Here is a 26585-nt window from a genome sequence, read left to right as displayed (position 1 = left end):
GCCCTTTCTCTCATTTTTCCTTTTTCTTTCTTCAGATTTCAAGTCTCAGTTCACAAAAATTAAGAGGACATTTTGTTTTGGCATAAGGTAAAGGTAAAGGTACCCCTGCCCGTACGGGCCAGTCTTGACAGACTCTGGGGTTGTGCGCCCATCTCACTCAAGAGGCCGGGGGCCAGCGCTGTCCGGAGACACCTCCGGGTCACGTGGCCAGCGTGACAAAGCTGCATCTGGCGAGCCAGCGCAGCACACGGAAACGCCGTTTACCTTCCCGCCAGTAAGCGGTCCCTATTTATCTACTTGCACCTGGGGGTGCTTTCGAACTGCTAGGTTGGCAGGCGCTGGGACCGAGCAACGGGAGCGCACCCCGCCGCGGGGATTCGAACCGCCGACCTTTCGATCGGCAAGCCCTAGGCGCTGAGGCTTTAACCCACAGCGCCACCCGCGTCCCCTTGTTTTGGCATATGTGGATATAATTAGAGAAACCAGAAAATTGGAAAAATCCAGGTTTCCCCCAAAGCCGTTTTCCCTCCAGAAAAATTGAAAGAAAAAACAACAACAAAAGTTTGATATAGTTTGAATATTCCACACACACTCCCCCCCCAATTTTTCCAGGAAAAAAGGGCTTTGGAAAAAAACAGGAAAAACCTGCACCCCCCCCCCATTTTTCCGTTTCCCTCCCAGGCCTTTTCCAGGCCTCTAGAGATGTACCAAAAACCATGTGAGAAAAGTTTATATAACTTGTTGCCTACCATCTGATGCAGTTCATCAACTTGTAGGATAATCTTCCCAGTGTTTAATAAACTAATTTTGTTGACTGGATTCAACTGGATTTGGTGGGGTAACATCTTGAATGCAAAACTTTAATTTCTTTTCTTTTAAGATATTTTGTTTAGCACCTTGAGCACCTTTGACAAAGAAGCATGGTTAAATAATAAACTGAGGGGGATTTGGGCTGGTGTGGCTGGGTTTCACTTGGTAGACCACAAGTTGTTCAACCTCGGTATTCCCTTTCTGTCTTCTTAGTCAGTTCTATCAATCTAAATAAATTGAATAGTTGTCCACTAAAGCTTATCTCACAATATATCAGGTTAGGCTATAAAACAGTAGAATGTTTTTCTTCTAAAGTAGTGAAATATTTTGTCTTCAGCAAATGCAGTACAAATCTGCCAGAAGTTCTTTTTAAGAAGGAAAATGATTGTTGCAATTTATACACAAATAATATAAAAAATAAATACAACAGTGAATTTCTGGGCTGTCTTCCCACAAACTCAAGTTACTTGCCTACACTGGGGACATCAATACATTATTTTGGAAACTGGCTAGAGTGCGCAATACAGGCAATAAGTTGCCATCATAATGTTAGTGTCAGGACCACTTTCTCCTAACAGCACAATGGTTTGAAATACGACATACGTGATAGATAGAGCTGAAAATAGAAAATGAAACACGAACCTGGAGATTTTGCATACGATGCATGGAAACAAGAGAAATTGATAAGCGCATACGAAGCCAGGAAGAAGTTGGAGATGATGGGAGCAATGGTGTTCAGCTCAGCTGTAGGGGAAAAAGAATCACAAACTAGATGTTAGCTGTGCAGGTATCTGAAGAGAGTCGGTTTTAGATATTGGGGTCTATCAAGTTGATGGACTACGCCGAAATGGCAAAATTAGCTGGGAAGCTCAGGAATCAAGAAGACAATAAATTTAAAAAAGAATGGGAAATGTTTATAATGTATATATACACTTGTAATGTAACAGAATGTATAGATAACATAGGAAGATGAAAAATAGGAGAAGTATTGATATGCAGTTGAAAATAGAATCCAAAGGACCCATGGATAGGATGGGCTGAAGTCAGAAGATTAAGAGCAATCTCGATATTTAGATTTTGTACTTTTTTTACGTATGTCTATTTTCTTATTTTCTTTTCCCCCGAAAATCAGATAAAAAGATTATATATATATATATATATATATAAAATAGATAATTGGAGTCTGCTAACTGGAGCTGCTGGGAGCTGGAGCCTGACAGCATCTCAAGGGCCACACTTTTCCCATTCTTGGGATAAGGTGTGTAAAGAATGGACAATTCCATTCATTATCTGCTTTTTCGTCTTCAGAAAAACTCCAGTACACTAGGTATCTTGGCTGTGGAAATTCTTTTCTTATATTGAAGATGTATCTACCCTAGACCAGGTTAACTGCCATGACTTCACCCAAACCATTATGGGAATGGTTGTTTGCTGAGAATATGCTCCCTTAAGGTCTGCATTATTGCAGCTTTCCCTAACTGGTGGCCTTCAGACATTTTCAACTCCCAGGCAGCATGGCCAAGGGTAAGGGATGGTGGAAGTTGCGGTCCAATAACATTTGGAATACATTCAGTTGGGCAAGGCTACATAATTGAATAAACAAAGTGCATTAGTGTAATGTCTGGTGTGTCTTCAATGTCTTCTTACACACACACACACTTTCCTACATATCCCTTGAGAAATGTTCTGGAGGGTTGCTTCACAGCAGCACGCAAAGGAACTACATACCAGTTTAGAAACTATTGTTATAATATTTGATGAATTTAACAGCAATAATATTTGATGAATAAATTTAACAGCAGTAAATGTGTACATATGTGTGTCCCTATTTTCATTGGAGAAATGTTGGAGGGTATGGAGTTATCTGACTCCCGGCTGCCTGAAGGCAATCCTGAACAGTCGTACCTTGGTTCTCAACGCCTTGCAAGTCAAACGTTTTGGCTCCCAAACGCCGCAAACCCAGAAGTGAGTGTTCCAGTTTGCGAACATTTTCTGGAAGCCAAATGTCCGATGCAGCTACTGCAGCTTCCGATTGAGTGCAGGAAGCTCCTGCAGCCAATCAGAAGCCATGCCTTGGTTTTTGAACGTTTTCGGAAGTTGAACGGATTTCTGGAATGGATTCCATTCAAGAACCAAGGTACAACTGTATAGGGAAGTTTTTTAAAAAAAATGTTTAATGTTTTATTACGTTTTTATGTAAGTTGGAGGCTGGCCAGAGTGGCTGGGACAACCCAGTAAGATGTGTGGGGTATAAATAGTAAAATCATCATTATGGAATGGGACGTCCCTATTTTCATCGGAGAAATGTTGGAGGGTATACCAATGCATTTCTTAAATACATAAGGATTGTCAAGGCCTTTTTTGTTTTGTTAGCATTCTACTTAGAAGAGAGTCGACATGGTGTGCACCTAGATCAAAAAGCCTCTTTTGTGCAGTGACAAAGCGTCATGTATTCAAAATAGGAAGCCAGGTACAAAATGAAACATTACAAGCTGCGATCGGTTATGATCAAATGAGAGGGATTGCAGCTGAAATCTCCCAGGAATCAGTACTGTGAACCTGATACGAAGGCAAGTTGAATTCGCTGTGCTAATGGTTTGGAACAGTAGGCCTTTGATTTGTGTAGACAGGTTTTTCAAAAACGAGACTTATGCTACATTGGGGAAAGTGCCTTGAAGGGCAATCGCTTGATTTCTTAAGGTGTTGAGCTCCTTGAGGAAACTGCAGATACTGAGCGACTTTGACATCAAACAAAACCTTTACGAGAACAAAAAACTTCCTTGGGTTCACTTGTTTCACTCTATTCAGCTGCCTGCCTGCCTGCTATTCCTGTTGGATAATGGGGATTTTGCCGCTGTCTGAATTCCTACTTGTCTTAGGCACCCTAGGCCTTTAAAGCTCTATTATGCAAGCCATATTTATCTAAAATGAGATGGATCTGCGACTTTTCAGTATATTTCCAATGGAGTCTTTGTGTCCTCATTTCCCTAGCCCAATTATGTTTACTGGTCCTTACATTAGGATATATCCAGTGCTTTTCCCCTCAAAAATTGTTTAGGGATACTCTCATTTTGTCTCAAGAAAATCACCATTTTATAGTTCAAATCGGGAAAAATAAATACAGTAAATGGACAAAAGTACAAAGATTCACAAAATGTTTAGGGGTATGCGTCCCCTTGTGTGTCCCCCAGAAAAAAAGCACTGGATGTATCTGCTCACAAACCAGCAGAAGATTATTTTGTGCTGTCTGAAGCAACTCTGGTACATCACCAGTAGGTGATAACCAAGGACAGAGCTGGGGAACATGCTCGAACTTGCTTGTCAGAAAGTGGTGATGGAGGATATGACCTAGTTCTTACAAGTGTGGAACAGGTGTGGCACCTGTAGAAGCGACAGTTCCACCAACTGAAGTGGTCAGGTGGGCGCATGTGGTGTTAAGATGTTCAAAGTGGTATTGCTGTGCATTAAATATATGTTGTGAACGTGGCTTAAGAAAGGACTTTAGCAGGCTAATCTCAAGCAATTCTCCTGACTTTGATTAAAGCTCTGAGCAAACTATGCGTTAGCAATCAATGTCAACAAAAAATGTATGCCCTTCCATTTTATATATATGCCTTTTTCTTGTAATAGGTGGTGATTCTGTTTGTTTGCTTGTTTAGCCTAACAGTTGAAATAGCATTTTCTAGTGGTGGGGTTGTGAACAAATAATTTGGGGGGGGGGGTATTTAAACCAACATTTGTGAAAAAGAATGGAAGCCTTTCTTCTAGGCATTTTGACAATTGACATTCCAAATGATAAGAGGAGGGTTTTCTCATATGCAGCAACAGCAGCGAGAATGCTGATTGCTAAAAATTGGAAGGGGGAGAAAATCCGTACCAAGGAAGAATGGCAAATTAAACTAAGCGAATACTTGGAACTAGCAAAAATGACAGAGGTAATCAGGAATCAATCAAACAAAATTTTTTAAAAGGAGCGGGATTGTTACAGAAGGTATTTGGAAAAATATTGTTCCTAAACAAAAACTTTAATGTGTTCCGATTAAAATTTGCAAATACAGTGATACCTCAGGTTAAGTACTTAATTCATTCCGGAGGTCCGTACTTAACCTGAAACTGTTCTTAACCTGAAGCGCCACTTTAGCTAATGGGGCCTCCTGCTGCTGCAGTGCTGCCGGAGCACAATTTCTGTTCTCATCCTGAAGCAAAGTACTTAACCCAAGGTACTATTTCTGGGTTAGCAGAGTCTGTAACCTGAAGCATATGTAACCTGAAGCGTATGTAACCTGAGGTACCACTGTAAAGATCACAGATAGATAATGTATACTATGTAAGATAAGTGATTTAAAGGAAAATAAGGACATAGTCATAAAGATAATGAAGAAGTAAGGAGCCGCAATGAGGTGGAGGGAAGTCATATTCAAAGAATTTAAGACTTTAAGACTTAAGAATTAATGTGACAGTATTATCAGATGTCGAATTATTTTGGTTATTTGTGTGCGTAATTTAATCTGTCTCGAAGAAAGAATGGAATATCTGTACAATTAATTAAATTAAAAACTCAATAAAGAATATATATGAAATAACATTTTCTGAAATGGTTCCAAAGGAGGTTTAGGGTTGATAAAGGGGGGGGGGGAGCTATTGGTGAAAAAGTGCTATTTGTGATATACGCACCTATCAGAATAAAGGCCATGGCAATGATGAACGTCAGAACGTATCCTCTAATTGGTTCGTTGTTTTTGCCATATCCTTTGGCAAAGAAATGGAGTGCTCGGTAGATGTTATCCTTGCAGAGAGCCTGTCAAAAGAGCAGAACTTAGTTCAGAAAAGTAGGGTTGGGTGTGTGGGTGTGTTGAATGCAACAGAAAAGTTACTTCAAATGTGAAATGTAAAACACAGGGATGGGTTGGAGGGATAAATGACACATTAACTCCAGCACTGCCCTTTCCTGGGAGCCAGCATAATTGGTTTCAGAAATTACCATCGTATGGGATGCAACTACCGTATTTTTTGCTCCATAAGACACACTTTTTTACTCCTAAATAGTAAGGGGAAATGTCTGTGCGTCTTATGGAGCGAATGCGTGGTCCCTGGAGCCGAATTGCCCAGGGGCAAAAAGCAGATCGTGCTTTTCTCTTTCTTTTTTTAGAAAGCGGGAAGGGGGTGTTGAAACAAAGCCGCTGAGCAGCTGATCAGCAAGAGATCGGGAGGGGAGATAAGGGTCTCTAGCGATAAAGGAGGCTGCCTGGGAGGGGGGAGGTAAAGACAGAGAACTTGCAAGGAGAGGAGACAGGAACATTAAACAATGAGGAGAGAAATTAGAAGAAAAGGAGGAGCAAAATACTGCTCCAGCTAAGGAAAAGACACTAAGGCAAACAAGAAGGAAGGGGGTGTTGAAACAAAGCCGCTGAGCAGCTGATCCCCAAACTCACATATCATGTCTGTGGCCACAGTATGAACCACAAAAATCATACATCTACTGTTTTGTTCAGAATATTTTTTTTCTTGTTTTCCTCCTCTAAAAAAGCCTTATGGTCAGGTGCGTCTTATGGAGCGAAAAATACGGTATGTAGAAATGGCAAAAGCATACTGTTCTGGTAATGTAAGAATTGGCCCTCAATTTCATCACAGTGGGTTGGGAAGCCTACATCTTTTCCAAGAGTGCCTTATTGTAAACCTGGATTTGGCTGGCAATCGAATAGGTACTGTTCAAGTTGTTCAGCATCTGTTCAAGTTGTTCAGCCCGCAACAACTGCCACGTGGCAACCATTCATTGCCCTAACTCTGTGTATCAGACCCAGCTGGTTCAATGTTGTGGCAGCCAAGGATATGGGGAGGAAGCTTTTTTTTAAAAAAAAAAGTTGTGCAAGGCATTCTCATGCATGTGGACCAACTGATTACACGAAAACAAAGAACAAGAGAGATTGTGCTTTTGGACTTACCTGGAAAACCTTGGGAGCGCTAACAAGCGAAGTGAGGGCTGATGACAGGGTTGCAGAAAATATTCCGGCAGTGATTAAAGGACCAAAACCTGAAACCATGCTCATAACCTTTTTGTGGGAGGAAACACACACACATGAAAGCTGTGAAGCTCATGTAAGCAAGGGTTCAAACACAACATCCCAATGTTTCCTGTTGCCGCATTGATGGTAATATATGTTAAAGGTAAAAGGTAAAGGGACTCCTGACCATTAGGTCCAGTCGTGACCGACTCTGGGGTTGCGGCGCTCATCTCGCTTTATTGGCCAAGGGAGCCAGCGTACAGCTTCCGGGTCATGTGGCCAGCATGACTAAGCCGCTTCTGGTGAACCAGAGCAGCACACGGAAACGCCGTTTACCTTCCCGCCGGAGTGGTACCTATTTATCTACTTGCACTTTTGACGTGGTTTCGAACTGCTAGGTTGGCAGGAGCAGGGACCGAGCAACGGGAGCTCACCCCATCGTGGGGATTCGAACCACTGACCTTCTGTTCGGCAAGTCCTAGGCTCTGTGGTTTAACCCACAGAGCCACCCGCGTCCCTCCCTATATGTTAGTACTACCCTTTCCAACCTCTTCTCTATTATCTTTTAAGTCACCCATTAAAAACTCAATGAGTCTGTACCCAGCACAGCAAATTAACTGTTGTTGTCAAGAAAACCATTTTGCTGGTAATGGAGAAGACTGTTCTGTAATTCAGGCCTGCCCTGCTCTCACTGAAGCCAAAGGCAGAATTTTTATCTCTTTTGCAAATGGTGCCATTCAGAAACAGCATCATATTAAGAACGAGATGTTCCAAGCAACAAGTATGCTACATTTTAAAGAGTGAGTGATCTCCATGTCCTCTAGATAGAAGCCTTCATGTAATAATATCAAACCCAGACTTTATTCTTCAGATATTGAAAGATGGCATGTGCCAATAGATTAAGGGACAGTTTCTATCAGCAACTTTTCAGAAGCAGTTTTGTACCTGTTTAAGGTGCAGAGCTCTTTGGGTTGTCTTTGCCACGCTACTAACTGGAGAACCAAAATGGCAGATAGATAATTTAACTTTGGTTAGACCAATATTTGATGGAGGTGTAAAGAATTACTAAGTGTGTGCTTCTAATACATATATTTTAAATTGTTTAAAAGAATGAGCTTCCAGGCTCACACCATTGTTCATGGAGTGGCTTGTCTTTGCGTTCTGCATCATTTAGAATGTAATTTACACAGGTAGGTCCATTGCTCTGCTTTGCTTCTATTTGGAACCTGAACTTGTGAGAAGCCTTTCCTTTCCCCATTCAATTCAGGTGTGGTGGCAGGTCTTAGGAAAGTCAATTGAAAAATCGCATTTTTATGGCGTTTTAAAAAAAAGGCAACTATTTTGGGGTCTTCCTAAAAAAAGTTCAACAACCTTTGGGGTGTCCTGTTACTTTTTGAAGTATGGCAACCCAGGCATCCTTTTGCACAATACAATTACACACCCCCTCCCAATTGCAGTGAGTTGAGAAGCTGTGGGGAGCATGAGATTCTGTGTACAAATTGGAACTCCTTTGGATGCATATCTAATACAATCTGTGGTGGAACAAAGAAGAGAAGAAGAGTTTGGATTTAATATACCGCCTTTCACTCCCTTTAAGGAGTCTCAAAGTGGCTAACATTCTCCTTTCCCTTCCTCCCCCACAACAAACACTCTGTGAGGTGAGTGGGGCTGAGAGACTTCAAAGAAGTGTGACTGGCCCAAGGTCACCCAGCGGCTGCATGTGGAGGAGCGGAGACGCGAACCCGGTTCCCCAGATTACGAGACTACCGCTCTTAACCACTACACCACACTGGCTCTCAAAGGTGCTCATCTGATTTGCTGCTGCTGCTTACCTGGAGGGGCAAGGCAGCGAGGAGGGCGATGTGGTGCAAACTCACCAGTGGTGCCAATCTGGTGCTTCTGCCTGTGCATTTGCACCACAATGCCCTCCCCAACCCTCCCCTTCCCCTTCCCAGCAAGGAATAGTAACTCCTCTGCTGGGAAGGCAGGTAAGTGCCTTTGCCCCACCCTGCCATCTCCTACTGATAGTTACAACAACCTTCTGAAGCCATGCAGTAAGTCTGCAATCGTAAACGCACGTATAAGCAACTGATCCCCATTTGGAAAAAGTGAGGTTTACTTCTTAGTGCAGATGCATGATTCTGTGTTGTGAAGCTCTTTCTAGGTGGTGCCTAATTGGAACTCTTTTGAACCTTGGAATTATTCATCAACCCATAATCACATGTCTGGGTTTTGCACTACATTCTGCTAGTTCATGCATAATCCAGGCCTCAGAGTGGGTGAGCCTTTCTGGTTCTAGTTAGAAACATCCTGGGCCATGATCATTAGAGCCTTTACAAACCATCCAATATTGAATGTTGCTAAGGAATCTAGGCAGCTGTCTTAGGCCAGGTCAGACTATCTGTCAATCTAGGCTTTTATTATCTATTCTGCTGTTATCATCAACTCTGCAATTATATGATTCTGATGTGGGTGGCACTGTGGGTTAAACCATAGAGCCTAGGACTTGACAATCAGAAGGTCGGGGTTTGAATTCCCACGACGGGGTGAGCTCCCGTTGCTCGGTCCCTGCTCCTGCCAACCTAGCAGTTCAAAAGCACATCGAAGTGCAAGTAGATAAATAGGTACCACTCTGGTGGGAAGGTAAATGGTGTTTCCGTGCGCTGCTCTGGTTTGCCAGAAGAGGCTTAGTCATGCTGGCCACATGACCCGGAAGCTGTACACCGGCTCCCTCGGCCAATAAAGTGAGATGAGCGCCGCAAGCCCAGAGTCGGTCACAACTGGACCTAATGGTCAGGGGTCCCTTTACCTTTACCTTTATGATTTTATACCACTACTAGCTGTACATTTCTATCCCACCTTTGAGGTCAAGGTGGCAAACGTGGTTCTGTCCTCTCTCCATTTTACTTTCCCAACAACCCTGCGAGGTAAGTTACGCTAAGAGATAATGACTGCCCCAAGGCATCCCAGGGAGCTCCATGGCTAAGAGGAGATTTCTGTCACCCTGGCTCTCATATGCTACAGTTCTGCTTCCTGACCTTTTAGGTAAGGTGGTATGTAAAACACTGTCCAGGTATGTTAATTGCCACATCAACAACAGAATGGATTGGCTCCCATTTCAGGTCATGTATCTTAGCTGGGGTGTTAACAGAGATATTGCAAAACCACACAATGCACTCTGCTGCGTGGTTACGCTTGTGTTTGTTTGTGTTATTACATATATAGTATGCAGCTTTCTCGGTTGTACAACACGCATATGATTATACCAATTGCATAATTAGAGCTCTTTTGAACCTGGAAATTATTCATCAGCCCATAATCACATGTCTGGGTTTTACAGCTGGAGAAATCATAGCCCAGGGCACAAGCAGATGATCCATTGCAATTCATTCCGGATACAACTGTATCATTGACGTTCCCTGTAGCATCACGTACGACACAAGCAGCTGTGGAAACAACAGCATATTATTATTTCCCTTCCTTGTGACAGGGGGAGAATACTTTCACCGTGCCGCATACATCTTCAATTGCTTAATGCTTCCCCACCTCTATCATCTTGGGGCAGTAGGGCGCTGTTTCCTTCTGATCACTGTGAATAATGCCACTATTCATTAAAGCGGTGCTATTACTGCTCTACGTTTTGTGCTCAAGCCCAGTGTACAAACTAGGACATGTGTGAAATTTGGAAATGCCCAGTGCCTGACCCACACGGATTTACTTAACCTTAAGTGGCATTTGCAGAACCTGAAAGGTAGTGGGGATCGTAGACTTATGAGACAGAAGACTGTGAGAATGATAGAAAGTTCTATCATGGAGTATATTCTGCTATACTTTAAAAATAGTGCAGATAGCTTGCCCTCATGCCACTAAGTGCACAAAGCAACTATCATGGGCTCCAGGTATCAGAGACACAACCTAATGAGAACATAACAGCATCAGAAGTTCCCTGCTGGATCAGGCCAGGGCAGCATCCTGTTCTCACAGTGGCCAACGAAATGCCCATGGGAAGCCCGCAAGTGGGATCTGGGTGCAAGAGCACTCTTCCCTCCTGGGGTTTCCAGCAACTGGTATTCAGAAGATTGTCTCCAACAGTGGAGCATAGTCATTGTGGTCAGCAGCCACTGAATGTCTCATGGAGCCAATGTGAGCTCAGTCCTCAGAGCCCTCTTCAGGCATGGAAAGGAGATGGGAGTCCACAGCATCTCACCTTCCAATCGGCAGGCAGGGTAAAGACTCTGGATTGGCTGGGTCAGGTAGATTCCAGGAGCCTGGCCTTCTGACCTTGGCTGTCACCCTCATGCCCTGCTTAGTAGAGATAAAGGGACCCCTGACCATTAGGTCCAGTCATGACCGACTCTGGGGTTGCGGCGCTCATCTCGCTTTATTGGCCGAGGGAGCCGGCGTACAGCTTCTGGGTCATGTGGCCAGCATGACTAAGCCACTTCTGGCGAACCAGAGCAGCGCACAGAAACACTGTTTACCTTCCCGCCAGAGCGGTACCTATTTATCTACTTGCACTTTGAGGTGCTTTCGAACTGCTAGGTTGGCAGGAGCTGGGATCGAGCAACGGGAGCTCACCCCGTCGCGGGGATTCGAACCACCGACCTTCTGATCGGCAAGTCCTAGGCTCTGTGGTTTAACCCACAGCACCACCCGCGTCCCACTCATGTCCTGCTTGGATGGCTTTAAAAGAGGATTAGGCAAATTCATGGAGGAGATGGCTATCAATGACTGCTAGCTATGAATGCTATGTTCGAGTTCCACTGTCAGAGGCAGTATGCATCAGAATACCAGTTGCTGGAAACTGCAGGGAAGGGTGGAAAGCGTTACTGCACTCAGGTTCTGCTTGCAAGTTTCCCACAGGCATCTGCCTGGCCACTGTGTGAACAGGACGCTGGATTAGATGGGCCTTCGATCTGATCCAGCAGTGCTCTTCTTACTTATCTCTGGTCAACAGAGCAGGGACTCCTGCTAGCTACTCTACAGGATGCAGCTCAAACCACCAGCATTAACAGGGAAGACTTGTAAGCTCGAAGACTTTTATCCCAAGGCTGGATACAAGCACAGCTGCTCTCAGTCCTTCCTGGCCGTGCAAGTAGCCAGCTGATCCGGCCTTGTGGAAAATTATCTTCCCTCCTTTCAAAGATGGCAATCAGCTAGTCCTTGAAAAAACCAGAACCGGTTTCTCTTGCCTTATCAACACATCTGATTGCCCTAATGGCAGTGATGTAAACAGGAAGAGGCAAGATGAAGGAGAACTGTTCTTTGACAGTATTTTTCCTAACTCGTTCTGATGGCTCTTGTAGTTTTCCGTAAGCCAAGCACTGGTGGAAGCTCTCCATATGATGAAATCACAAGTTCAACACAGTGGAATAGTTCAACTCCATGAACTTTTCCTAGAAAAGTAGCCTCTTTAGCTATTTGTGAATCCATAGCTGATCCAATTCTATGCAACGAAATGAGGAATGTTGTTTTGAAGTTTGTTTTTTTACTTACTAATAGACATCTGTTTTACTATATAGAAAATCCATAAGATAAACAAATAATGAGGGTAAGTGATGATCAGAGCACAAGACTTTAAACGTACCTAAGAATATTAATTACTCTGGATTAGAATGCAAACATGTGCTTCTTATTTACCTGCACAGATTGCTACACCTACATAAGCAATAGTTGTAACCAAAATGGCCAGCATTGTTCCTTTGGGTATAGCAGCTTGTGGATCCTAGAATATTACAATAAAAAGACTGCAATGAATAGTCATTAAACACACACACACACACACAAACACACAGGGTTGCATATCCTCTGCATGTTTGTGTTCACAAACAATTCTGTTACAGAATTTAAATACTTTTTTAAAAAAAATAGTTACTTGTCCTTGGGATAATGTGACAATAAGTCTAAAATTGTGTAGGCAATTTGGAGATTTTGTGCAGGGATGTTTTATATGGACATGGTTAATGTGCTGTTTAATGGGCATAGTTGGGCATAATTAGGGGAAGGGCAGTAGCTCAGCTGTAGAACATCTGCTTTGCATGCAGAAGGTCCTAGGTTTCCAGTGGTGTAATGGTTCAGTGCATCTGGCTGTTAACCAGAAGGTTGGTGGTTCGAGCCTACCCTGGGACGGCTGTGGGCAGAATTCCTGCATTGCAGGGGGTTGGACTAGATGACCCTCAGGCTCCTTTCCAGCCCTACAATTCTATGATTCTATGACAGGGGAAGAAAAGGTGTGATCCCTGGCATCTCCACATAGGGCTGGTAGAGACTGCTGGGTATAAAACACATTGCACACCTCCATTCAGCAGAGGGCTGGGTAGAGGCTAATAGCTAGCCAAGGGAAAATACATTGTGGTTTGCTGCTAAACCCCTGTAGCTCTGCTGCTTCCCTCTTCTCTCTCTCTCTCTCTCTCTCTCTCTCTCTCTCTCCTGCATGAGAGGGCCATGAGAAATGGCTCAGGACCGCCATACCTCAAGGACTGCCTCTTTCCATAGGAACCTACCTGGACCCTGAGATCATCTTCTGAGACCTTTCTTTGTGTGCCTCCTCCTTGACAGGTCCGGAGGGTGGCAACACAAGAACAGGGCCTTCTCTGCAGTGGCTCCCAGTCTGTGAAATGCTCTCCCCAGGGAAGTTCGCCTGCCGCCTTCATTATGCATCTTTAGGCTCCAGGCAAAAACGTTCCTTTTTAACCAGGACTTTGGTTGATCTGATTTACACCCTATGCCCTTTTAATATGTGGCTGTTGTGTTTTTGTTCTTATTTTTATTATGTATTTTGTGGTTTTATATCTTGATTTTATTTTGTGAACCGCCCTGAGACCCCCGGGTATAGGGCAGTATATAAAATCAAACAACAATGACAACAACAAGCCCCATCACCTAGGCTTAGGCTCCAAAGCCATCGTAAATATGAAGACGCTGTTAGTAAAGAACTTTCCCTTCCTTTCCCAATGCTCTGCTTTATTTTCCTATTTTTAAGCAATGCTAGTGATGCGCGATTGAGACAGATTGGGTGGTACTGGGCATTACTGGGTTTCTGCTTTGGTTTGATTTTATATGTTGTGGTCTTGTTGTGAACCGCCCTGAGACCTCCGGGTATAGGGTGGTGTATAAGTTGAATAAATAAATAAATAATAAATAGGCAGTGCTTTTCCCCCCTAAAAAAATGTTTAGGGGTACAGTGGTACCTCAGGTTAAGTACTGAATTCGTTCTGGAGGTCCATTCTTAACCTGAAACTGTTCTTAACCTGAAGCACCACTTTAGCTAATGGGGCCTCCTGCTGCTGTTGCGCCGCTGGAGCCCGATTTCTGTTCTCATCCTGAAGCAAAGTTCTTAACCTGAAGCACTATTTCTGGTTTAGCGGAGTCTGTAACCTGAAGCGTACGTAACCCAAAGCGTATGTAACCTGAGGTACCATTGTACTCTCATTTTGACTCAAGAAAATCACCATTTTATAGTTCAAACTGGGGAAAATAAATACAATAAATGGACAAAAGTACAAGGATTCACAAAATGTTTAGGGGTATGTGTACTCCTGTGTACCCCTAGGAAAAAAGCACTGGTACTAGGATTGGGCAGTTTCAGCTTCCAAGCTTTTTGACTCTGGTATAAACTACAAACCAGAAGAAGAAGAAGAGTTTGGATTTGATATCCCGCTTTATCACTACCCAAAGGAGTCTCAAAGCGGCTAACATTCTCCTTTCCCTTCCTCCCCCACAACAAACACTCTGTGAGGTGAGTGGGGCTGAGAGACTTCAGAGAAGTGTGACTGGCCCAAGGTCACCCAGCAGCTGCATGTGGAGGAGCAGGGAAGCGAACCTGGTTCACCAGATTACGAGTCTACCGCTCTTAACCACGACACCACACTGGCTCTCAATGACACTGGGAGTCATTTTTAAGAAACTCAAGCGAGATTTCATACCTGAAAGCCTGCCAGTCAGTGTAGACAATACTAAGCTAGATGGACTCATAAAAAGGCAACTTCTTATGCTCTTCCTATGTTCCCTGCACTGAGTGGATTTAATGGAAATTGGGGCTGGGGGGAATGGAGGTCAAAAAGGGAAGCCTACCAACTCACTCCCAAACCACGCAGGTAACATATTTTGTATGTTTAGCTTACCTAAACACTGGTGGAAACCTGGCACTGCCTAAAAACAGTAAGGCATAATGATACGTGCGGAAATGACATTCAGATTTCCACCCGCATTTTTGCTCCCCGTGTTGCTACCTGCGTGACTTAACTTGAAAGGTTGTAAGTCCTTTATTTGTCAATGTGGGCTGCAGTTTCCGGAGTCAACATGTGACTGTAAGAATCGACTGCTTTCATCATTTAATAGAAAGGCGCCCAAATGCCGTTCCCTAAAGGCTTAGAATGCAGAAGCACAAAGAGTGGAAAAATGTATTTATAACCAAATAGGAGTAAAATAAAAAAGGGGGGCGAAATGGCTCACATCTTAGATGTTTCTGTGCTTGCACCAAAAAAACTTTTACAGTATAAGATACTAGGCAAGTGCTAGCTAGTTAGCTCTTCATGCAAATCACCTTGTAGTAATGTAAGACATAGCTGTGTGAAGGACAAGCCTGAAATAAAAGGACTGATCCTTTCGCTAAGCCTAACCCAAGCCATTTTGGAGAAAGAAACACTGCATTTCCCTCTAGGGCCTCCAGTTGTAAATTTGAAGTCCGCCGCATGTAGAGTTTTTATGAATTAGCAAAGCTGTGGTAATAGGAATTACATAGCTCATTTCGATGTGCAGTACCCTGATAATGGGTCCATTAATATTCTGCTTCTAGAGTTAGTGAAGTGGCCTTTTAAATTTCATAGTCCGTTTCTGGAAGACAAATGTAGTTAAATCTGTGTAGCTGGCTGTTTCTTCAGACAATACAAGTGGGGTGCTTAGCTTAGAGGGTACAGAAATATGTGCAGAAATTGCCTGCTTTCCACCTCTGCCCTGAATTGTTTGTGGGAAAGCCAGACAACATTTGCTATTTATGGAGCGTTCATTCTGGTTTGTTTGTGGAGAGGTTAGATGACATTGTGTCAATGAAGTGTTATCCTACACTCCCCAGTGGCATTTTCCCATCACTTTCCTTATCACAAAAAGTCTCGTCATTGGGGGAAGCAGGTTTGTTGCACATGAGCTCCAAATCAACACTAATTGTGCATTTTCCAGTGTGTGACTGGAGGCAGTTGGAGGATGGATGGTGACTAACAGATTGAGGTTGAATCCTGACAAGACAGAAGTACTGGTTTGGGGGGACGGCGCAGGCAGGTGTGGAGGACTCCCTGGTCCTGAATGGGGTAACCGTGCCCCAGAGAGACCAGGTGTGCAGCCTGGGAGTCATTTTGGACTCACAGCTGTCCATGGAGGTGCAGGTCAATTCTGTGTCCAGAGCAGCCATCTGGTACACAGGCTGAGACCCTACCTGCCCGCAGACTGTCTCAACAGAATATGCTTTAGTTATCTCCCTCTTGGGCTACAGCAATGCGCTCTATGTGGGGCTACCTTTGAAGGTGACCCGGAAACTACAACGAATCCAGAATGTGGCAGCCAGACTGGTGACTGGGAGTGGCTGCCGAGACCGTATAACACCGGTCCTGAAAGACCTTCATTGCTTCCTAGTACGTTTCCGAGCACAATTCAAAGTGTTGGTGCTGACCTTTAAAGCCCTAAACAGCCTTGGCCCAGTATACCTGAAGGAGCGTCTCCACCTCCATCGTTCTGCCCGGACACTGAGGTCCAGCGCTGAGGGCCTTCTGGCGGTTTCCTCACTGCGAGAAGTGAAGCTACAGGAAACCAGGCAGAGGGCCTTCTCGGTAGTGGTGCCCACCCTGTGGAACGCCCTCCCATCAGATGTCAGGGAAATAAACAACTATCTGACTTTTAGAAGACATCTGAAGGCAGCCCTGTTTAGGGAAGTTTTTAATGTTTGATTTTATTTTTAATATTCTGTTGGGAGCCACCCAGAGCTGCTGGGGAAATCCAGCCAGATGGGCAGGGTATAAGTAATAAAATTATTATTAGTGTTTTTATTATGACTGTATCCCTCCTGAAAATAGCAGTGGTGTGGAAACAGCCCTAAATTCTAAAGGTGTTGTTCCTGTTTTGCCAGGAAGCATGCAAGCAGAAGTTCTAGATATTGGACGTTCTAGATGTTGCAACTTATCTTGCAGAACATGGACATGTGCCTACCTCCAAGTCTCCAGAGATATTGGCTCCAGCAAGAATTCCAGTGGCTGCAGGGAAAAAAATGGCAAACACAGAGAAAAACCCTTCGTCGCCTCTGAAATCTGGTCCGAAGTTTTCTGCAAATATGGAGGCTGCAAAGGCAAAGAGGAAAATCACTGTGAAGTTTTGAGGCCGTGTCACTGACTGATATTCTATATCTTGCAGAACCCCCTTTCGGTCTCTGCCTTGTATATTGGGCAGGGGGGACATTTGGCCCTCCAGACTGAATGGTTTATTTCTTGTATTTCTATGCCGCTTTTCATTCAAATGGATCTCAAAGCGGCTTACAACCAATAAATAACCATAACATAATAAAAACATAATAGCACATTGCGAATACAGCATACATCATATAAAATAATTAAGAAATTATCAATAAAACAGTTGCAATCTATTAAAAAAACAAAACAGCAACTATACAATAAGCTAAACCTCACAATCATGGCAAGTCTTGTGATTAACAAATCGATGCAGCATTTAGAATCTATAAAACAATATTAAAAACATTAACAAAATAGCAATTAAAATATAAGCTAGGCCCTAAGATGTTCAGATGTTGCTGAACTAAAACAATGAGCTGATGGTAGTTTGGTAACATTTGGGTGGGGCCAAAGTTTCCCCTCCCATGTGGTGTAAGAAGCCTAGGCTCCCTTGATTCATTGAGAAGCCATGATTTGTGGTGGTATGTGGCATAGGGGGAGGAACAGCAGACTTCACTCTGTGTGGCTGAGCATGTTTTGGTATGCATCACCTAGATGCTGGGGCTGCCAGGTCTACTTGGGATGAAGATTTACCGTATTTTTCGCCCTATAGGACGCACCGACCCATAAGGCGCACCTAGTTTTTTTGGGGGGGGAATAAAGGGGGACAAATTATTTCCCCCCCCAGGTGCGGGGCTGGGGCGGGGGAAGCCCGAGCTTCCCCTGACCCCAGCCCCCAGAACAGGCAACTCTCTGCAAGCCGCGGGAGCCCAGCGCAGGGCTCCAGCGCCTTGTGGAGAGCTGCGCGAAGTCTGGGCGCGCTGAGCTCAGCGCGCCTAGCCTTCGGCATGCAGGCAACTCTCTTCAAGCCGCGGGAGCCCAGCGCGGGCTCCCACAGCTTGTGGAGATCTGTGCGAAGCCTGGAGAGCGAGAGGGGTCAGTGCACACCGACCCCTCTCGCTCTCCAGGCTTCAGCGAAAACCTGCATTCGCCCCATAGGACGCACACACATTTCCCCTTCATTTTTGGAGGGAAAAAAGTGCGTCCTATGGGGCGAAAAATACGGTAATTTGTCTATGGCTAGGAGGTCGTCTAGCTATGGCTCTGCATACGTCCACAAGGAACATGACCAAGACCGCCTGCCGCATAGATCCTCCTGATTGGATAAGAGTCTGAAAACTTCATACGCAGTCATCACGTAATGGAAACTCCCCATTTAGTCTGCATCTATAAAATATGACTTTTTCTAAGTGTTACGTCGAGGCTATTATTGTCATGGAAAATTTAATTGCTTTATTCTCTTTGTAAACTGCACTGAAGATTTTTTTTACAATCAAGTGGTGTATATATTTTATGAAATAAAATACATGGATAAATTTGCTGGTGGTGGCTTGTGCAATGAACAATATAGAGGCCTAGATGCAATGCAATAGGCACCAGGTTGTCATCGATGAACACAGAGGAAGGTAAATAAGATGCAAAAGCACAGCTGGTTATGGTTTTCAAGTCAGTTACTTGGGTGCAAGCTTATGCCCAGTATATAGGTAAAGGTAAAAGACCCCTGGACAGTTAAGTCCAGTCAAAGGTGACTTTACCTTTACCCAGTATACAGAATACACCTCACTCAGTTACTGTATTTTTCGCTCTATAAGATGAACCACGCCACAAGACGCACCTAGTTTTTGGAGGAGGAAAACAAGAAAAAAATTATTCTGAATCTCAGAAGCCAGAACAGCAAGAGGGATCGCTGTTCTGGCTTCTGTGATAGCTGCACAGCCTGCATTCGGTCGATAAGATGCACACACATTTCCCCTTACTATTTAGGAGGGAAAAAGTGAGTCTTATAGAGCAAAAAATACGGTACTTTATGTAAGATGCTAATATAGTCACTCATAGTTGTATGTCAGTACTCAATACTGTTTGCTGCAGGAGCTCTGCTTATCTGCAAAAAAAGAAACACTTGCCTTGATAATTGAAAAAACCTCTAGCCTTCTTCTCATTGTTGCTTGGAATGACGGTTCCAATGAAGAAATTTGCAATAGCAGCAAGAAGGATAAATAGAAGAATAACTTGGGCCTGTAAAGCCAAGTTAAGAGATTATTTTTGGTAGAGGACTTGCTTTCAACATTTGCTTTTCACAAGCTACTTCAGAACTTGATGCAGTTGCAAAGTGGCGTGATATTTGTACAGCTTAAAAAAACTGGGAGCCGAAACACTAAAAAGAGAGTTAGTCACATTTTTTAAAGTCTCATTAATTTCAGTAGGTACTAAGGATGAGGAATATTTTCAGCAGCGTGGCACAAAGAGTCTCTAAGTAATAGGAAGTGGGAATCTGTGATTTGCATACCCTCCAACATTTCTCCAATGAAAATAGGGACGTCCCATTCCATAATGATAATTTTACTATTTATACCCCACACATCTTGCTGGGTTGCCCCCGTCACTCTGGGCAGCTTCCAACATATATAAAAACACAATTTAACATTATAAAAAGCTTTCCTATACAGGATTGCCCTCAGGTGGCTTGGAAGTCAAATAATTCCATACCCTCCAACATTCATCCAAAGAAAATAGGGACATCCTACCATTCCTGCCAACATTTCTCTAGTGAAAATAGGAACATCCTAAGGAAAAGTGGGACATTTGGGGATCAAATCAGAAACCAGGATGGCTTCTCTAAATGAGGGACATCCCTGAAAAATAGGTGTAATGATTTCTGGCAGGAAAGCAAGTCCTGATAAGAAGTAATGACTCTGGCAATTTTATGTATGTTTATTTACAAAAAGACACATCCAGAGCCTGGCTTCTCGCCTGCTCACATTTACATTTGTTGGTCAGTCTGAAGTTTCACCCCTCCCACAGAAGGAAGGATGCCAGAATCCCACCTTTCCCTTCTTGCCCTTTAGTTGCCTTCTGATTTTATCCAGATGCCTAGAATGGGGACCGAAAGGCTCCCCCTCCTCCCCACTTTCACTCGACACAGACTCAGACCTCTGCTTATCTGCTGATTGCCTAGCAACTCTCTGGCCGCCTTCCAACTCTCCCTCTCCTTGACAGCTAATAGAGCCTTCTCCGGAAAGGGGGGTCGAACTGCCCTTTCTCGATTCTGTCAGCCAGTTCTCATCTGCAGAGTCAGTCCCTCGTTCACTTAGTTCAATCTTTAACTCACCCCCTGTGCTCTGGGGGGCCACATTCTTGACAATATTGGAGGGTCTGGATTTGATATCTCATCTCTACTCCTCGTAGCAAGTGGCAGCTGTGCGGTGTGTGATTGTGATCTGGAATGAGGCCGTGGTGTGGGAGAGGAGCCTGGAGCCTTTCCCCAATCACCCTCTCAAAGCCGCTCCTTGCCCCATCATGGGAAAGGGACAGCACCTAAGTTTATCCCAATCAAATAAACAACTCCAACCACAGATCCCTGCCATGTGGTCTAGCTAGTCTAATTAGATGTTTCAATGCATTGAAACAAACAGCACTAAAATTGCTGTTTATAGCAACTGGTATTCAAAGGCAGTGGATCTAGAACATAGCCATCATGGCAAATAGCCTTCACTAATCTAATTTTAAAGCCATTCAAGTTGGTTGCCATCATTGCTTCCAGTGGCAGCGAGTTCCACAGTTTAACACGGAGAAGTGTTTTCCTTTATCTATCCTGAATCTTTTGATGCTCGGCTTCATTGGATTGACAGGAGTTCTAGCATTATGAGAAAGGGAGGAAAACATCCCAGGCATAGGCACACTCAGGCCCTCCAGATGTTTGGGACTACAATTCCCATCATCCCTAGCTAACAGCACCAGTGGTCAGGGATGGTGGGAATTGTAGTCCCAAACATCTGGAGGGCTGGAGTTTGCCTATGCCTGTCCTATCCCCTTCTCTATAAAATTCTATCATGTTACGTCTTCCTCTCCTTTTCTCTAAACCGAAAAGTCCCAATGCTGCAACCTTTCCTGTTGTCCCTTTGTGCATTTTTCTACCACATTCCTTTTCATTGGGTGGAGGTTTGCTTGTGTGTGTGCGTGTGTGTGCATGCGCTACAGTGGTACTTCGGTTCTTGAACGTCTCCATTGACAAACATTTCGGAACCCGAATGCCGAAAACCCGGAAGTCAATGTTTCCGTTTTTGAGCGTGCCTTGGAAGTTGAACGGCTTCCACTGAGCATATTTTTCAATTTTCTCAACTGAATTTGCAGAGAGCCCTTTGCGCCTTGGTTTTTGAACGTTTCAAAAGTCAAACAGTCTTCCAGAATGGATAACGTTCGAGAACCGAGGTACCACTGTGTGTATGTGTGCATGTGTGTGTGTGTGTGCACATATCTTTGATATTGGATGGGGTATTTGTGCGTTTTGTACCTATACCTTAGTAAAAATGGGCCGTCGACACAAGACTCTGCAGCAAAACCACCTTGGCTTCCACAAAATCTGAGCATTCGCCTTCTCTAAACAGCTTTAATATTGAGAATGTTTTACCTTGGCTTCCCATTCCATACCGGCCACAGAAATGGCCAAAAGAATGACTACCGTTATAGCACCAATTATTCGGATGTCGTTGGTTGTATCAACCATGATTGCGTTGCTGTTCTGGGGGGAGGAAAGAGTGAGAAAGAAATGATTAAGGATATAGTTCTTGCAAGATAGTTTCTGGCAGCAACATAAAGCAGAAGGAAATGACTAAAGAGGGATTCTGTACATTCCATGGGTAATGAGCCCTGAGTTTCACATTTCTTATGACGGTTGAGCCTCTGTCGTCAAGGTTATTGGCTTGCTAATTAGAACCCTAATTCCCTTTAGTAATTTCGGAACTCTTAACAGCCCTGTAAGAAACATTTCTTTGACCTGGTAGTAGTGGAGGAAAAGCTTATAAATTAGAATTTATGACACATTTAGGGAGTTCTAATTCACGAATACGGTTGCCGCTTAACACATTTATTAGACCTATGATCGTTATTTATTTTTTAAAAAAAGTTGTTAGCCAAGGTTCCCTTGCATAACCGCATGTAAAGTCTTGCGAGCACGTACCTTGAGCAGCTCCACGACGGTTTCTGCAAATCCAACGACGTACATGGCTACTGCCACGGCATTGGCAAAGGCAAAGATTAGACCAATGGAGCCCCCAAACTCAGGTCCTAAACTTCTGGAGATGAGGTAGTAAGCGCCACCTGTCAACACAGAAAAGAGTTTCTTTGAGGACATTAACAAAGCTGCCCAAGAAATTTGGGGCTCCCCAGTTAGCGCCACATATACAAAGGATCTCCTGTCCAGTTGCAGAGGGTACAACTCCTGTATTGCACACTCTCCACTGTATGCGATTGGAGATTTCAACCTTGGGCATCATCAGCTATGATGTTGCAAAGGATCCTGGGAGTATCTCTCGGGTTACAAGCTGCTTTGTTGCCCCCTTCCTAAGAGTATTGCTGCCCCATACTAATGCAACTCAAGCTGTTGGGCTAGTTCTACATGTGACACCCAGGGATGGGGAAGCTGTTTTTGGACTCCAGGTGTTTTTGAACTTCAGTTCCCAGCAGCCCCAAGCAAGCTATCCCATGGTCAAGCATGATGGGAGTGGTAGTCTAACAAGAACTGAAGGGTCTTTAATTCCCCTGCCCTAAACCAACTTATCCAGATTGTAACCTTGTGGGTTATATAAACTTGCTGCTTTCTCAGTCTGTCAAACAATATATTGTTCTGAAACTAAGGAACGATATATTTCTTAACTTTATTTCTCTCTCTTTTAATCCATCTTCTATCACTCTCTCTTTCTCTCTCTCTTTTCACCTTTTTTCTTCCTTTGCCTCTGGATCTATGTTTTTTATTTTACATAGATTAGTGTTTTAGTCTGGACAAAAAAGACCTTTGATAATAATATTGATTTTTTTAAAATATAAAATCCAATAAAATTTATTAAAAAACAGAACCAAACAACAATATATATTTCTATTTAGGCAACAGCTAAAGTCCTGATGTAATAATAAGAATAATAAGAATAATGACGATGATGATGATAATTTACCGGTATACCCTGCCCATCTGGCTGGGTTTCCCCAGCCACTCTGGGCGGCTCCCAACAGAATTAATGATAATAATAATAATAATAATAATAATAAAGCAATACAGCACCAGACATTAAAAACTTCCCTAAACAGGGTTGCCTTCAGATGTCTTCTAAAAGTCAGATAGTTGTTTATTTCCTTGACATCTGATGGGAGGGCGTTCCACAGGGTGGGCGCCACTACCGAGAAGGCCCTCTGCCTAGTTCAGGGCCTTTGAAGTCTTAAGGTTTTTTCCCCAAATGAATGTACAGTGGTACCTCGGGTTACATACGCTTCAGGTTACAGACTCCACTAACCCAGAAATAGTGCTTCAGGTTAAGAACTTTGCTTCAGGATGAGAACAGAAATCGTGCTCCGGCGGTGCGGCGGCAGCAGGAGGCCCCATTAGCTAAAGTGGTGCTTCAGGTTAAGAACAGTTTCAGGTTAAGAACGGACCTCCAGAACGAATTAAGTACTTAACCTGAGGTACCACTGTATTTAGGATTGAGTTGGGGGGACCAGGACTGCAGAAATCAAAGTCTAAAGCCTCACTCAGCCATGAAGCTCACTTAGTGGCTGTAGGACAGTTACTATCTCATAGCCCAGCCTAGGAAGATATTTTGCCCTCTGGATATTTTGGACTACAACTCCCATCCTTCTGACCATTGACCATGTTGGCTGAGCGTGATGGAAGTTGTGGTCATGAAAACCTGGAGGGCACCATGTTGGCTACCCCTGACCTAGCCTGTCCCTCAGTGTTGATGTGAGGGTGAAGTGTTGCGCAGCTAATCACGAGTGTGCTCCCTGGAATTCCTTGGACAGGTAAAAGTGTAATAATAAGGTGAATAAACCTGTACTGTATCAAAGGCTTCCCCAACCACATTGCAATCCAATCAAAATATCCCGTGAGAACTAACTTTCTGCAGACAACAGATTTAAACCACCATGCTTCTTGCAAATGTGCAAAAACAAATGCTAAAACTGAAGACAACTTCTCACCTGGTATTGTGGGTGGCCATACCAAAATCCAAGACCGGAAGACGTGGAGAAATATGGATCTGGAGCCTGAAAAGCTGCATGCACTACTCTGATGATTAGGCAATAGTACAAGAACCAGTTTCTAATATTTGCATCCAGCCTAGCCAGTCCTGAGGCTGCATAGGTAAAATGTAAAGGACCCCTGGACGGTTAAGTCCAGTGAAAGGCGACTATGGGGTTGTGGCGCTCATCTTGCTTTCAGGCCGAGGTAGCCGGCGTTTATCCACTGACAGCTTTATGGGTCATGTGGCCAGCAGGACTAAACTGCTTCTGGTGCAACAGGACACTGTGATATGGAAGCCAGAGCGCACAGATATGCCGTTTACCTTCCCTCCGCAATGGTACCTCTTTATCTACTTGCACTGGCGTGCTTTTGAACTGCTAGGTTGGCAGGAGCTGGGACAGAGCAACGGGAGCTCACCCCGTCGCGGGGATTCGAACTGCCAACCTTCTGATCGGCAAGCCCAAGAGGCTCAGTGGTTTAGACCACAGCGCCACCCGCGTCCCACTTGAGGCTGCATATTACAAGGATCATTGCTATGCACTCCCCTCTTTTTATGTAATTGCAATCATACTTGGTAAAAGGATTTTGGCCTTTCGCAGGCATACCTAGTACATAGTTCAATCTATTCAGAATGCACTCCCACCGGAGGCAGTGATGGCCACCAACCTGGGTAGCTTTAAAAGAAGATTAGACAAATTCCTGAAGTTATCAATGACTATCAGTAGCTACTCGCTGCAATGGCTATGTTCTACCTCCACTGTCAGAGGCAGCCATGCTTCTGGGATACCAGCTTCTGGGAATCACATGTGGGCAGGGTGCTTTGGCACCCAGGTCGTGCTTGCCAGTTTCCCGTAGGCATTTGGTTGACCACTGTGAGATCATCATGCTGGACCAGATGTGTTTTCAGCCTGATACAGCAGGCTCTTCTTATGTTCCTATCTATTTTTTATTGTAGTCACTCATAGTGTTCACCAGTGAGGAAACTTCTAGGGAAGAGCTCTTGTCAGATTACTATTATTAAAGCCAATGATTTGGCCAGAAATGTGGTTGCTCCTCAGGAATAATCACATGTGGTCTGAAACATGGGGAATGTGGAGAATAACATCCCCATCCATCTTCTCTGAAATGGCACACCTGGGATTTCCATATGTAAATATTCTTCATAGGGATTTTCTGCATCTGCTTTGTAAAAAAGGTAAAGGTACCCCTGCCCGTATGGGCCAGTCTTGACAGACTCTAGGGTTGTGCGCCCATCTCACTCTATAGGCCGGGGGCCAGCGCTGTCCGCAGACACTTCCAGGTCACGTGGCCAGCGTGACAAGCTGCATCTGGCGAGCCAGCGCAGCACACGGAAACGCCGTTTACCTTCCCGCTAGTAAGCGGTCCCTATTTATCTACTTGCACCCGGGGGTGCTTTCAAACTGCTAGGTTGGCAGGCGCTGGGATTGAGCAACGGGAGCGCATCCCGCCGCGGGGATTCGAACCGCCGACCTTTCGATCGGCAAGCCCTAGGCGCTGAGGCTTTTACCCACAGCGCCACCCGCGTCCCATCTGCTTTGTAGAATCACCAAATAATGGATTCAGAAAGAGTCAGGAGACCCAATAAGATAAACCCTTGGTTTGCAGCATGCAAACCAGGATTATCTCCTAGTGCCAGTCCGATTCATAGGACTCCTCATGAGCAGGTACTTTGTGGAAAGGCACCTGATGAATAAATAGCTACTTTAAGTACATGAGGTACATGCACCTCCTTCGAATAACTTTCTCTGCTTCTGAACAGCTACGGAGTTGGGAATGTTGTCCTAATATCAACCTGCCTTTCTATAAGGCAAACATTTTGACTGCTAGTTTCAATAAATATGGTGAAATTACCCTCTCGTCTAATTTGGCTCTCCTAAATATCCTAAATATTGGTCTTTTTCTCTAGGCTAGGCTAACCAATTAACATCAGTTAATGACCCTGCCTCTTCTCATCCAAGCTGTCTCCCATGCTTCAGTTGAGTCCTTGATACTTAGTCATTTTACTTCAATTTATTTGACTTGGATGGGCCAGCACAGTTATCACTTTTCCAGAGATACCTATATTCTTCATTTGAAACACAAAATTGACTCACCTCCTCTCACCACTCCATTTGTACATATGGCAGACATGGAGATACCTGTTAAAGTTGTAACTACCACACTCAGGCAAATAACTACGACTCCAAGACCTGAAAAAATCCCAGAAAAGATGTTTGACCCTTGGTCATATAATTCATGCTAATTTTATAT

The 26585-nt window shown here is 44.0% G+C and overlaps 1 protein-coding gene across 3 annotated transcripts in view; it reads right to left on the bottom strand.

Moving 5' to 3' along the window:
- The window catches only part of SLC12A1 (solute carrier family 12 member 1), an 80148-nt gene that overhangs the window by 37206 nt on the left and 16357 nt on the right, over window positions 1-26585 (bottom strand). For 2 of the 3 annotated variants that reach the window (XM_053364583.1, XM_053364584.1), the window contains 10 exons: window positions 26429-26524; window positions 22263-22402; window positions 21714-21824; window positions 19210-19321; window positions 17010-17137; window positions 12453-12537; window positions 10107-10258; window positions 6753-6860; window positions 5485-5608; window positions 1453-1554 (listed from right to left, as the gene is read on the bottom strand). In XM_053364583.1, coding sequence (XP_053220558.1) covers window positions 1453-1554; window positions 5485-5608; window positions 6753-6860; window positions 10107-10258; window positions 12453-12537; window positions 17010-17137; window positions 19210-19321; window positions 21714-21824; window positions 22263-22402; window positions 26429-26524 — 1158 coding nt within the window. The remainder of the gene's footprint in view (window positions 1-1452; window positions 1555-5484; window positions 5609-6752; window positions 6861-10106; window positions 10259-12452; window positions 12538-17009; window positions 17138-19209; window positions 19322-21713; window positions 21825-22262; window positions 22403-26428; window positions 26525-26585) is intronic. The other variant, XM_053364585.1, reaches the window with a different exon arrangement.

Source organism: Podarcis raffonei, chromosome 14 (assembly GCF_027172205.1).
Source record: "Podarcis raffonei isolate rPodRaf1 chromosome 14, rPodRaf1.pri, whole genome shotgun sequence".
Lineage (NCBI taxonomy): Eukaryota > Metazoa > Chordata > Lepidosauria > Squamata > Lacertidae > Podarcis > Podarcis raffonei.
This window is presented reverse-complemented; position numbering and strand designations above follow the sequence as displayed.